The 15,028-nt window shown below is 39.6% G+C and overlaps 2 protein-coding genes across 2 annotated transcripts; one reads left to right on the top strand and one right to left on the bottom strand.

The window, feature by feature from the left end:
* The first annotated feature begins 2,945 nt into the window (after window positions 1–2,945).
* On the top strand, window positions 2,946–4,598 carry LOC127834595 (uncharacterized). The gene is made up of 4 exons (XM_052360601.1): window positions 2,946–3,103; window positions 3,471–3,661; window positions 3,931–4,086; window positions 4,435–4,598. Exons 2-4 carry the CDS (start codon window positions 3,472–3,474, stop codon window positions 4,512–4,514), a joined length of 426 nt encoding a protein of 141 aa, XP_052216561.1. The 5' UTR covers window positions 2,946–3,103; window position 3,471; the 3' UTR covers window positions 4,515–4,598.
* Window positions 4,599–5,668: 1,070 nt separating this feature from the next.
* Window positions 5,669–14,103, bottom strand: LOC127834586 (uncharacterized). The gene is made up of 6 exons (XM_052360584.1): window positions 13,322–14,103; window positions 13,007–13,117; window positions 10,900–11,008; window positions 7,967–8,087; window positions 7,489–7,605; window positions 5,669–6,153 (listed from the first exon to the last, which is right to left on the bottom strand). The coding sequence occupies exons 1-6, from the start codon at window positions 13,997–13,999 to the stop codon at window positions 6,006–6,008; spliced, it is 1,284 nt and encodes a 427-aa protein (XP_052216544.1). The 5' UTR covers window positions 14,000–14,103; the 3' UTR covers window positions 5,669–6,005.
* Between the last annotated feature and the right edge of the window lie 925 nt (window positions 14,104–15,028).

Below are 15,028 nucleotides of genomic sequence, written 5' to 3'. Positions count from 1 at the left end.
GCATACCCCAGGACCCCCTATAGCATGCCGTTTGCATACACTGAAAATCAGCCCAGCTACGCCCCTGACAGTAATCTAAAATATAAATAAAAAATATAAATAGTTACAACACGGTATTATGGCTGGTATTGTACTACGGGATCGAGAAAACAGGGTGTAAAATTAAACGATTTATTTTCTCTGCCGACGTGAAATTCACATATGGATAATGCCGTAACTCTGTTACGATTCTAAACAAGTATACTAAAATATGTTATCCGGAGCAGTGCTTTCTCAGGCATTGGTGGATATTCTGAAGTGATAAACATAATGAGGCAGAATGTAGCATTAAGGAGATCGGCTTCAAGGCCTAACGACTAGGTCTCAATGAAAGGTCAAATGTCATACTAGTATATACGAAATTCAGCATAAGCACTGCGTCCGAAGCAAAACTGACAAGAATGGATGCTTTTTTAAATCTTGGAATTTGTGATAAGCGATATAAGATGGAAAGACACGCATACATAAAATTTATAAACAATCAAAGGTTGATTATAAAAAAAATATCATAATCGTAACTTTTGTCCAGTGCATTACTTTGTCCATCCCTCAAGGATATTCACATTTCAATTTGGGAGAAAAAATGGCAAACGCGTCATTAATGCAGAAGTCCGAATCCGCTGTCAATGGTCGAGGTCAGCAAAAGATCCATCTTAAGGATTTAATCAAGAAAATGTTGCCCAGAGCATTACATTGGTCTGCATGGATGTGGTTTGCATTACTTTAAATGAGTTCGAAGCAGAATGGGACGGGATGACACGCGCAAGAACAATGCCTCATTGTATGACTTCAAGGTCACAATAAAAGACACAAGGTCAAGTTAAAGAAATACACCATCGGTACCCGTCCAGCAGGTAGAGATTTTCTCGTAAGTAACTAGTCAAATCGTTTTCCGTAAGCTTACTTGCATCAATTCATGTTCGAGTATCGTTGCGTAAGGCGGTAGTTATGTTGCAAAGTATATCGATTAATCGATCTAAATGACGTTTTATTTAAAGTTTGTATGACGTCGCATGTCCTGACTATGTGTTCCGAAAGTCATAACGTAACTGTTTTGCTCGAGTTGGCACGAATTGTTCATGGTGAACAATTGTGGTCAGGGTATGTACGTCGCCCCGTGTGCGTCTTCCGAGTATATGATGAATGTACGTCATATATGAATGTAACAAATGTATAACTTCCGAGCACGAGTACGAAAAGGGAGGCGGAAAACTACAACGGGCGAGGCATGGTATGGTATTACGCAAGGGGGGGGGGGGGGTTAGAGGGTTAGGGTTAGGGTTTGGGTTAGTGTTAGGGGTCGGGTTAGGGTTAGCCTAAACCCAACCCTAACCCTAAACCGACCCCTAACCCTTACCCTATCCTAACCCTTTTTTGGGGTTATCACCCCTGACCATGCCTCGCCCGTTGTAGTTTTCCGCCTCCCGTACGAAAATGCATGGTAAAACTGAGTTCTGGTACGCACCTTTTTCTGCAGCATGTTCAAGGACACGGACTATAACATGGGGCGGAACTACAACATTCTACAGAATAGGAATGCGCCAGTATAACATGTGGATTGTATACCAACGATAGTATTTTGTGAACCATTTATAGAAATTAACACATGTATGCCTTGTGGACTCTCCCATCCTTCTAAATTGGATCAATATATTTCCAAAAATAGGGATGTCTAGTATATTTATTTCTATATTTAGAATATTTCTTACATAAATTTCTTTATGCAAACAGCGCAGACCCTGATGAGACGCCGCATCATGCGGCGTCTCATCTGGGTTTACGCTGTTTGCCAAGGCCTTTTTTCTAGACGCTAGGCATAAATGGGTTAATGAGTGCTATTTGTTTTAAGAGTTAACACTAATGTGCTGTGTAATAAAGATTTCCTGCTTTTTTGGATTTTCTTATTATTGTTATCCTTATATACTATTATTGCAAAAAGTTTAATTGCTGTTCTTTCTCGATGCAAAAAGGAGAACTTTTCGAAATAATTTAATATACTACCTTATCTTTCAAATCATGGTGATATGTTCGAGTAGCGCGGCAAGCTATACATGTAGATGTCTCAAGACTTGCGCCATCTTCTATAGGGCATATCTATATGGTCTAAAAGGAACAATATTGAAAATAAAACTTTCAGATTTGCTAATTTAGTTGTAGTTATGATATTTTCGAGGAAACGGGATACTTTACAATAACAATGCTAAAAAATCCATTATATGCATCTTTTGACGATTTAAAAACCTGAAATTTATAAAGCATTACAAACGAGAATGGGTTTAATAATTTGGATATTTCTGTGTTATCGTTATATTTTATGACATGGCGAGGATTGCTTATATAAAGTATTAAATACACCATGTACGATGTGAGCACGGATGACCAAGTGGTAAATTTAAGTGTTTGACTTTACTCCAAGGGTCTGTGGTTCGAATCGAGTTGATAAGTGAATGTTTTGTTTCTTTAATTGTATTCGTGTTGTTTTAACTGGAGTTATTTAATTCCAATTTTTACATTTATCAATTAAGAGCACTTAATGACAAACTTCAATAAATGCCAAAACATGTTAAAAGGCCCCTTTAAGATCAAACCTGCTCAGCTCCGAGAAAAACAAACAACATATTGAACAGTTTTCAAAAAAATTGTGGTCGGCGGAACATTTGCGTGCACGGGAATATTTGTATAATATTTTATAAACGTGTTGTGAATAGAATTTAAGAAAAACGCTTTGCGCATGGCATATCATTTTGTGTCGAATTTCTATTGTAATATTGGTGCCGGGTAAATATATTTGTATTTAGCTGTTAAAAGTTGAAGCATGTATTGTTTTACTAAAAATATGAATCTTTATTTTGAGTGAATACTGTTTGTATGTCCCGTTAATTTATAAAACGTGTATGAAATTTGCTGATCACGTATTTTGCAGTTATTAATAGACGAAATTCGTGTCGTGAAGACAGTTGCACCGATCACATGCCATGTTATGCCGATAACGTCGTATATAAAATCACAGCTGCCTGGCGAGCGCACGAATACTGATCTTCGGCTAACTTCCATCTTTATCGAGGTATGAGTATCGTGGGTAACTTTTCCATTTTAACCGTCTATTTCTGTTGTATATGTTAAAATATAATATACTATTCAGTGATGATATACCATCTGAAAACATATTGTATAAAACTGTAAGTAATCCACGTAACGTACGGTAAACTATCGCTCATTGGGTCATTGTCGACCTGAAATGGCTTGAAGTCACCCGGGGTGACTAGAAGCCGATTCGTGTCACCCTATGGTGACTTCAATCCGATTCATGTCACCCTGGGATGATTTCAAGCTGACCTGGTGACTAGAATCGGCTTGAAGCCATTTCATGTCGACAATGACCCAATTAGCTAAACTATCCCATCTCAATCCGCCCCTTAATGCGTCCGCAGAATGCTGGCGCTCCTCTGTCTGGCAGTATCTGCGGCGGCGGCGATGTCGCCTAGGCAACAGGTAAGCCTGCCCAACAACCACGACCTGCGCATCTTCCTGGATCAGGCGTTCCGCAACATGGATCTCGATCATGACGGAACCGTGGACCAGGCTGAATGGGACAACGTCATTATGGCCGGCGATGCGGACAGTAATCACATCTAATATCCACATTATTAAAGTTATATATATATATTTGCCATGATTTATAATATTTTAATATTATCGTGTCAGTTTATATAACACGCGACTGTTGATTATTACAGCAAATTCAATGGCCCACTAGTCAATCACTGTCTATGCATATTTATAATAAAATCGTTCAAAAGTTGGTACCGTCCGGGCATTGGTACTCTGAGGCTTCAGTAACCAGTCCGAATGTAAGGGTGTGTTCACCGCTACACGCACTTGACGTTGCAGGTGACGGCTGCGTGACGCTGGCGGAATACCTGTCGCCGCACGCCGGCACGGACAGGGAAATCTACACCGCGCTGTACCACCACTTCGACTTCGATCACAACGGCTGCCTAAACGTGATCGACATGCAGCACGAGTTCCGCCTCATGGACCAGCACGGTGAGTACGGGTCATTTTGTAATGAAATATTTATCAAAATATTTATCTATAAATAGTTTCTGAGACGGGAATATTATTTTTATTTAATATGCACTCGCTTAAAAACAAGCCATTGTGCAGATCCTTGCTAAAAATCGTTTACACTGTCAGTCAAGTACTTTAAACACTATAACCAGGTAAAGCAAAAAGAAAGGGATGGCGTCAGCTACATATCTGATTTAGCATAGTCAAATGGGTGTTACTTATGTGACACGTTAACATTTAATCTTCTGAATATAAGCACAATGTAATGAGACGGCTTATCGTTATGCGTGTCCAAGTACAGGTGCGAGTTGTGTCCCCTTTCAGCGGACGGTCAGCTGACTATGCACGAGTGGGACCACTACATGATCAAGATCCTCACACATCTGTTCCCGCACCACGGCTAGACAGTGACCAGCACTGACACCACAGTCTGTGTCTCAATGAAATGTAGACAGCTTAGCACAGTAAAAGCATATTGCAACATGTAACCTCGTTATTATGGAAGTGAAAGTACGACATAGTGTGTTCGCATGTTTCCGAAATTCGTTTTGAAAAAGATAAGTTATTTGTTAAAAATAGTTAAAAAAATAAATAGGTAACCAATTATACCATTTTGATTTCTTTTTAGAATTGATGTACATTAGAGAAGACCCAGTTTTGTTAATCAGTGTTTGCTGTAAGCACTATAAGCACGTTTTGAGCAATGCTAGGCCACTGGTACTATCCATAGTAGCAGACAAATTATTGTTATGTAAAAAAGTCAAATATTTCCATTTAATTTGCTCGATTTATGAATGGTAAAATGTTCGAATGGTAAAACTCACTTATTTTATCAAGATTCCAAGAAATAATGATATTTTATACCGTTCTTATTGTTGATTTCACATTCTATAAATTTTTGTTGCATAGGTAAACAAAGTGTGTGCGCTCATACAAGTGTCGGGTTAAACACCGTATACAATGATGTATTCCCGTGACTGATCGAAAAACGTGGTTATTGGAAAACGTGGTGGGGAATAGATGTATGTTGTATCATATTCATGTAGATCAGTCACTGAGTATGGTCAATGAAAGTCATTTTTCATATACAATGCTCTATAACTTCAGTCTCTGAATACATGTGAAAAAAAATTAAGAATGCAGGAGTTTACGTTTCAACATCCCCTCCCGCACATACTCCCTTCTCCACTTCGTTGCTCAATAACAATCGTCTATGATAAAAATTCGCACCCCCTTTTCAAAACCCTGGCTACGGGCCTGTATATAATTATCCTTTGTAATAATATACAAGCATATACACGTATAAAATCTAATGTTCGAAAGAAAGAATCCAAGCAATTGCCACACATTGTTTTGAAACTCGACACGATCAAATACGTAAACACTACCCTTCTTGCATTTACCAGAACTGTTATTGAATGTGATGCTAAAGAAAACAGTAATTCAAGAAAATATTCAAGCGTTAAAAGTGAGTGAACCCCACAACTAAGACTAAGTGATACGTAAAGATATGAAAGTCAAGCGTTATGTCGCTAGTCTAGAAACACAAGAAACGAAACATGGTTACCGGTAGTTTAATAATCTTATTTTATGGCGCATACAACTTAAAAACCACGAAATGTTAAATATCAAACTGTGTTGCAAACTTATGAACCTTGCATTTAATGATATGATATTGTATTAAAATTTCAAATTCAATAGCAATTTAAATATAAAAAATATATATTAAACCGAATACACAAAAATGTTTTAACAATTCAACAAACATTAAAGATACCATTGGAACGGATAAAGTAAGAAGCTAATGAATTAAATATAAAGGGACTTTTCAGTAATAAATGTGGGTAAAATTGTAGAATATTTTTAGATAAGAACACACACTAAGTATGATTATATTAGATCTGCAGTTTGATCTTGATATCTCGCTCGAGCGCCCCCTCGCCAGTCTTGTGCGGTTGTCGCACCTTGTAGAAGTGGCCTATTTGCACGGAGTTGTCGCTCTTGACGACCCAGTCGCTGTGGGCGATACGATTGAGCGTGTACCTAGATAAATACAAATTACAATACCAATGACGATAAGAATAACATGTAATACGTGTTACTAGAAAGAGTAAACAACATGGGTGAAAATGTTCGGTCAAATGAACTTTAATTCAGCGGGCCGAATGTGCCATGTCGTGGGCCAAACATCCAGACCTCAAATTAACACACGTGATTGTCAATAACCATGGCGCTTACCAAAAACGGAGTAGACAGTAACAATAATGTGTTACCGTCTAATAGACAAAACGGCAACCGATCAAACATGAACATAAACATTGCGAAATGCTATTGATACCGGGTAGTCCTTGTGAAAATCTCAACACAATCACGTTAGTATGCCCAATACTATTGTTCACGGAACATCCTGGTATTTTAGCTGATTGTTTACGCCCAAATTGTATATTATCATATATTGGCACAGCTTCGGTGGCATTGACTCCCGGGCTGAAGCTTTTGGGTCAATGCTGCAAGATGGACCAATGACAAACCATACCTGTGTAATAACATATACGAATTAAATGCATACAATTACATTATTGTACGGTCAATGGAAACACATTGTACATTGAAAAAAGGAAAATAGAAGTTGATAAAAAAAAGTCATTTTTCTATGAGAAATTACATTTTGTAATCAATCATTTAAAATGATATTCATGCACACTTTTTACTGCCACTTCAAAAAAACAGTGGAAATTCGGACTGTGCAAAAACACTGTGTGGTATGGGTCGTTAGTTGTGAGTTGATGGATTAATTTAGATCTTAATCAAACTGCTGTGTATATTATTGTACTTCTAAGAAAATTCACATAGCAAAATTAACATAAATACAAAACAAGCATGAAATAGTTTTGGTTACTAAGGGAGTGTACAAGGGATTCCGATAAAGAGCAGTTTCCAATCAAATTGATATTTTAACTCGGTATGTGTGAGTATTTCGCCGTTTATGGGGTCTTTCCGCACATGAGGCTACAATACGAGAGGACCCGGAGCGTGTAGACCATCGTACCTAATTAACTTACTAGACTAGTGAAAGTGTTAAATTAAAGCTGCAATTTCCAGCTGTTAAGTTTTGAAGAACGATATCAAAGTTCAATGTAGTCTTGTGCAGTGGTCGGAGAGGGGGAGTGGTTGAAGTACCCGGAGAAATCCCACCCGTCCTTCATGGTGACCACCTACCAAGCTCACATGCGCCCGAAGCGTGTATAAAACCCGGGTCGCCAAAGTGAGGAGCGCGTGTACCAAACACTGCGTTAACCGGAGAGCCGGGGATTCTACTGTAGACGGGACCGCTATTTAATGGGTATTACCGTTACGATATGTGGTACCGGATCCTACCTGACGCTGGGTATGGCCAGATGGCCCCGCACGAGCTCCATGAACTGGCGACTGAAGGTCATCACTCGGGGCGAAGGGAACTTGATCTCCTTGGAGGAGTTCTCAATGACGTCACTTCTGTGAAGTCATGACCAAATACTTGCGTTATTAACTTCTATAACCTCATGCTATTTGGACTCACACTTTGACGTTATCGACATGCAATTAGAATTATTAAATAAATGTCATTTTGATTTATGCTTAAATGTACTAAATGTTTCATTTGTTTGTTATTCATGGATTTACATGTAAGCATCTGTTCGTTTAAACCAGAAAATTAAGAAAAGCTATAGATTATACAATATATAAATAGGACTAGTTAAATGTATCTTGATTAGTTTTCAGGCATGCATCTATTCGATATGTCCAACCATACAGAATTATTAGTTAGAATCCATAGAAGGTAAGTTGTGAAGTAACTCTCTCCCTGCCAGTTTACCTGATAGTTCCGAGGGGCAGACTGCCGGTACACATGGCGTACAGGGTGGCCCCTAGGGACCAGATGTCTGCCACTTTTGGGTTGTACGGGGTCTTACTGAGCACTTCCGGGGCCTGGTAGCCTATGGGATATACATGTGTAAGCGATCTTAAGACAAGGGCTGGGCTCTTACGAGTGGTATGGAGATATTAATTTGACTTTTATTGCTCTGGTAAAAAAAATAAAGAACAGTTAGCTATGTTAACGCTCATAAAATTGACAACTAATGTTTGAATAACATTTACATATGCTTAACCCATTTATGTCTACAGTTTAAAAAAGGCCTTGGCAAACAGCGTAGACCCAGATGAGACTCCGCATGATGCGGCGTCTCATCAGGGTCTACGCTGTTTGCTAATAAAGGAATTTCTGTAAGAAATATTCTAAAAATAGAAAAATATACCAGAAACCCCTTTAATAGGAAATTGACTCATCTAAATGTTAAGGTCAGAAGATTCCACTAGGCATAAATGGGTTAAAAAGCATTGAATGAAAAAAATGCAACTGTAAAAGGCACCAAGTTGTATGTCAATATTGCGCTTAAGGAATAGCGCAGCTTCTGTCATGGCTTCTTATCGGTACGTGAATGAACTTGAAACAAATTGTTATGAAACAAAACGTTAAAAAAGAGAATTAAGGTCAAATGTTGATTTAAGCGGTAGCACTTTGGCTAGTTACCATTGTTCCTTATCCGCCACACTCGTTATAAAGACCCAGAGAAGTAATCGAATATAATGAAAGTTTTCTTCACCTACTCCAATGATTCACACTTTTCCTAAATATTTGTGTTACATGACACCATATACCTATCCAATAATCGTCATATAATTAGACATACATTCGACAGACAGACAGTTTATTAAGACTTACAAAAGTACATGTACATCGTCTCCCATTACTATTGGGTCACACGACACCAGATCCCACTCCATGATTCACTCTCCACACTCGTCCTCAACTAGAAGGACACAATAATCATATACCTACCAAAATACCTATCAAAGTTGTGCTCCACTTGGGGGTCGGATGAGATCATGTACCGACCCAATGATCCACCCTCGTCCTCCACCTGGGGGTCAAATGACACCATGTACCGACCCAATGATCCACACTCATCCTCTACTAGGGGTCACATGATACCATGTACCGACCCAATGATCCACACTCGTCCTCCACTAGGGGGTCACATGACACCATGAACCGACCCAATAATCCACACTCGTCCTCCACTAGGGGGTCACATGACCCCATGTACCGACCCAATGATCAACACTCGTCCTCCACTAGGGGGTCACATGACACTATGAAACGACCCAATAATCCATACTCGTCCTCCACTAGGGGGTCACATGACACCATGTACCGACCCAATGATCCACACTCGTCCTCCACTAAGGGTCACATGACACCACGAACCGACCCAATAATCCACACAAGTCCTCTACTAGGGGGTCACATGACACCATGTACCTACCCAATGACCCACACTCGTCCTCTACTAGGGCATCACATGACACCATCAACCGACCCAATGATCCACACTCGTCCTCCACTAGGGGGTCGGATGAGACCATGTACCTACCCAATGACCCACACTCGTCCTTTACTAGTGGATCACATAACACCATGAACCGACCCAACAATCCACACTCGTCCTCCACTAGGGGGTCACATGACACCATGTATCTTCCCAACGACCCACACTCGTCCTCTACTAGGGGATCACATAACACCATGAACCGACCCAATAATCCACAATCGTCCTCCACTAGGGGGCCACATGACACCATGTATCTACCCTATGATACAAACTCGTCCTCTACTAGGAGGTCACATGACACCAGGTACATACCCAATCATCCACAATCGTCATCTACTAGGGGGGTAACATGACACCATGTACATACACAATGATCCACACGCGTCATCTACTAGGGGTCACATTACACCATGTTCCTAGTAAATGATCCACACTCGTCCTTTACTAGAAAGACATCATGTACCGACCCAATGATCCACACTCGTCCTCTACAAGGGGTTCACAAGACATCTTGTACCGACCCAATTTTCCACACTCGTCCTCTACTAGGGGTTCACATTACACCATGTACCTACCCACTGATTCACACTCGTCCTCTACTAGGGGGTCACATGCCACAATGTACCTACCCAATTATCCACACTCGTCATCTACTAGGGGGTCACATTACACCATGTACCTACCCAATGATCCACACTCGTCCTCTACTAGGGAGTCACATGACACAATGTACAGACCCAATTATCCACACTCCTCATCTACTAGTTGGTCACATGACACCATCTACCTACCCAATGATCCACACTCGTCATCTACTAGGGGGGTAACATGACACCATGTACCTACACAATGATCCACACTCGTCCTCTACTAGGGGGGCGCATGACACCATGTACATACCCAATGATCCACACTCGTACTCTACTAGGGGGTCACATGACACCATGAACATACCCAATGATCCACACTCGTCATCTACTAGGGGGTCACAAGACATCATGTACGGACCCAATGATCCACACTCATCCTCTACTAGGGAGTAATATAACACCATTTACCGACCCAATGATCCACATTCGCCCTCTACTAGGTGGTCACATGACACCCTGTACTGACCCAATGATCCACACTCATCCTCTACTAGGGAGTAATATTACACCATTTACCGACCCAATGATCCACATTCGCCCTCTACTTGGGAGTAATATTACACCATGTACCGACCCAATGATCCAATCGTAACACTTCGTCCATCTCCGGATTCTCCGTATGCAATAAATAGCCGGTTGGGTCCAGAGTGCCAATGATCCACATTTGCCCTCTACTAAAGGGTTACACGACACCATGTACCTACCCAATGATCCACACTCGTCCTCTACTAGTGGATCACATGACACCATAAACTTGACGGCACTGCCGAAGTCACTCAGTTTCACGACGTTGTCTTGGCTGAGAAGAACATTCTGCAATCCAGAGATTTATGGGATTATATTCTATATCGAGAAAGATAGATTTTTTCATAACAGACAGGCAGGCATAACATTGTATTGAACTAAAGAGGTTTTTGTTTTGTCATTTGCTATACATACATTTTACAGTGACAGCGAGGAGTTTTTACGAGCATGAGTCATACACTGTAATCAGAAATTAACATACTAGCACACCACACATCCATATCGAGGATACAATGTATTTGTTAATCACGATTCATGATCGAATTTTATTTCAAGAGGAAAGGGGAAATCTCGAGCGGTATAGCAAGGAGTGAAAATACGTGTATACTATTTCTATAACCACGGGTGACATAAATATTCGATCATTCACCGAAAACAAATCGTTTTCTTGTTATTTATGCCAGAGTACATGAACAAATGTATGCGAACATATAGAATATTAGGTCAGTGTCATTGTGTTATTTCGAAGAGTTGGGGGTATCCGTGTGTCGGATAGTCTTTACGTCCAGAGACCATGTCGCCTCTGTGTGATATCTACAGAACCCATTGACGTGAACGGAAGTGGCCTATCGAGTGTCAGGTCAACACTTCCAAGCCCTATGTCACAAAGAGTTAACGTACCGTTTCCAAACAATACCTGGATGATGCTTTAACCCATTTATGCCTAGTGGACTCTCCCATCCTTCTAAATTGGATCAATTTATTTCCAAAATTAGGGATGTCTAGTATATTTATTTCTATATTTAGAATATTTCGTACAGAAATTCCTTTAAGCAAACAGCGCAGATCCTGATGAGACGCCGCATCATGCGGCGTCTCATCTGGGTCTACGCTGTTTACCAAGGCCTTTTTTTCTAGACGCTAGGCATAAATGGGTTAATCTAGTAACATATAACACATTATGATGCTTAGTGAGGAATATCATTATCTATTTAAATCAACCGGTCAAAGTTAAAGGTCACTGGGACATCGCCGAGCAAAATACATTTGGCTTTATGTAGGATGACATACATGCTTTGCACATATGGTTTGCTAATTGTGTCGGTTAGAATGTTCAATATGAGTATAACACATTGACGCATCACAAAAGTACACATGGGCTCAATCCATTTCTGCTATATACTTTAAAATATTTTTAGCTCTTTAAAGTTTGTAGAAACACACCATAATTATCTACTGACAAACATTCTCGAACTCAATACGCAAATACTTGTGAGATCGATTTCGGCCCTCTTAACACAGATGTGATTGTTAATCGTGCCGCGGTGCACATATGCCAAATGCAATTCCTAAATTCATTATGTGAATACACATGACATTATGATTATGACATAAACACGAATGCTATATTTATAGGTATTTATACGTTGAACAATTGCAGTATTTCTCATTAACTATATTGCATTGAGAACATATGCCCGACTCGATTGGTATTCAATGTTGTCAATATATAATAATGTAGTCAAAGGTTTCTAAGTTTCTAAGATAGAAACTACATGTGTACTAATATCTGGTTTACGGGGCTCAATAACTGCGATATTAGTAGTTTGCATTTTTGAGTAGCTGACCGTTAAACTTACAGTAAAGACCATGTATGGATCAATTACAATGTAGTGTTAAATATCATAATATATGCTGCAGACAGTAACATTAATAATTCTGTCCCTGTCTTAGCTCACCTTTGACTAAGATTACTTGCGAACATTTCTGACGGCGACAACATTGAATACCAATCGAGTTGGGCATATGTTCTCAATATATTTAATGAGAAATACTGCAATTGTTCAACGTATAAATACCTATAAATATAGCATTCGTTTTTATATCAGAATCATAACGTCATGTGTGTTCACATATAAATATAATTGATTCTTGCATTTCAAAATATGTGTGTGGTTGTCATTTTCAAGAGTATACATAATAACGATTGCACCCTGGAGGAAAATACGTGATAGCGTGGTTTTAATTTCACTCGGACAGCTACTCCAGCAACAAAACAATGTTTACCTGGAGACAGATGTCTCTGTGCGCATAACCCTGGAGATGGATGTACTCGACGGCGGCGTGGATCTGTCGGAAGTAGCGGCGAGCGACGTCCTCCATGAGAAATCGGCCAGGCTATATTGAAAGTGGTTGGAAATAGTGTATTAAACTTACACTTTCAAATATCTGCAATTTATAATTCAAGGTTTCTGATACATACTTTTCTATTCGTTCGTAAAACTATGTACATGTACATGAATAAGAACTAAAGCCTTAATCATGATCAACATCAGTATTTTGATGGTATATGTTACATGATCACCCATGTGTTTCACGTACCTGATATTTGAGCATCTCCTCCATGTTTCCACAGGGGCAGTATTCCATGACGCTCGCTACGCGGCCCTTGTAGTCAATCTTGGCCAGCCATGATACGATGTTCGGGTGGTGCAGCTCGCGATGTGTCGAGATCTCCTCATACATTTCAGCCTTCACACCCAGCCGGTTAACATTTCGCCGTGGCTTGCCGGTGCTGAGCTTAACTGCGACCGGAGTTGTCTCACAATCTTGGTAATTCTGCATCTTGCTGAGGTCTTGTGCCAAGACGATTGTGCCAGACTTGCCTTTAGCTACGATCTGCAGCGGTTTAAAACCGACCGCTTCCAATTCTGGAATTATTCCATCATAGTACTGGTTTCCAGTTCGGATTGGCCGCTGTGGACATTTGCTCAACGGCAGCTGGTACGTTTGAGTCCAGGAATCCCCGAACTCGCACGACTGCTGGTACACATCGATGTGGCGCTCTGTCTCGCCCTCGTGCTCAGAGGTATCGCCGGCGACCAGGGCCAGACACTGGTGCGTGGTGTCCCCAAAGTCCCCGCTGGCGGACGCAGTGGCAGACCGGCAGTGAAGTGTCTTGGATGCCAATACACCGTTAAGGCTCACGTCTTGTACATTATCATCGCCGCTGACGTGAGTTTCCATTTTACGACGCTTTAAGTCGGGCTCACAACTCATTTTGGTACATTTTGCTTAATTTGATTAAAAACAAGGCATTTGTATTGTTTGTGTGAAATAATGGCGCCCCAGACGCTGTCTAAGTAACGACGTCAAATGATATCTCGGTGGGTCTCGCGTTGTTAAAAAACAAATGAAATGACGTCGCCGTCATATACGGATAAAAACATGAATGTGTAAAAAACTATATAATATTATGTATTAACTATTTCATCTCATTCTTTCGCAGATACGTATACTTCATAAAGTAATGTTTTTGGACAGATTAAATGTTAAAATAACTATGATGATATAATATAACATGAATATTATAAAATAATATGCGCACATCAAGTTGAAGAATTGCAAAGGATTGTATTCAGATAGTATATATTACATATGTAATTACAATGAAAAAATGTTGTTTTTTTATTATAAAACATCCACATGTGAACATTCTTACAAAAAATCACTAATACGCAACTTTTTCTGTATTGTACATGTAGAAACCAAATTTTATACATTTTATTATTGCAGAAATTTCTACACGATACTGGTTTCACAATATAGTGTTCGTAAAAAATGCAAACACAATTTTCGGAAATTCGAAAGGCATTGCATATATTCAATAAATACCTCATTGTCAGTAACATGAGTATTTGTTTAAGTTCTCGTGGTAACGCATTCGTTGATTGAATGTACCGGCATCTGTTAATTGTTGTTAATTGGCTGATAGACAACTCAAAATCGGACTTAAATGTCCACGCCTTTATATTATGACGGAAAATTAATAATTCTCAGCCCAAAGAGATCTTTTCACAGTCAAATCGACGACTTTTAAACAGCAATTTTTTTAACTAAAATGGAAATTAGTATAAAAGAACACTTTAAATATGTTCCAAAAAAAAAAAAATTATAATGAATTATAACCATGCATGTGTATCAAATTATTAGCCATTGTTACCGCACGCACAAGAAAATAAAGATTAATGGTTATTTTCACAATGTTTTTTATGACCCCGGATCGAATGATCGGGGGTATATTGTTTT

Source organism: Dreissena polymorpha, chromosome 6 (genome assembly GCF_020536995.1).
Source record: "Dreissena polymorpha isolate Duluth1 chromosome 6, UMN_Dpol_1.0, whole genome shotgun sequence".
In the NCBI taxonomy this organism is placed as follows: domain Eukaryota; kingdom Metazoa; phylum Mollusca; class Bivalvia; order Myida; family Dreissenidae; genus Dreissena; species Dreissena polymorpha.
Note: the sequence above shows the minus strand (reverse complement) of the source record. Positions and strands in the feature narration are given on the sequence as shown.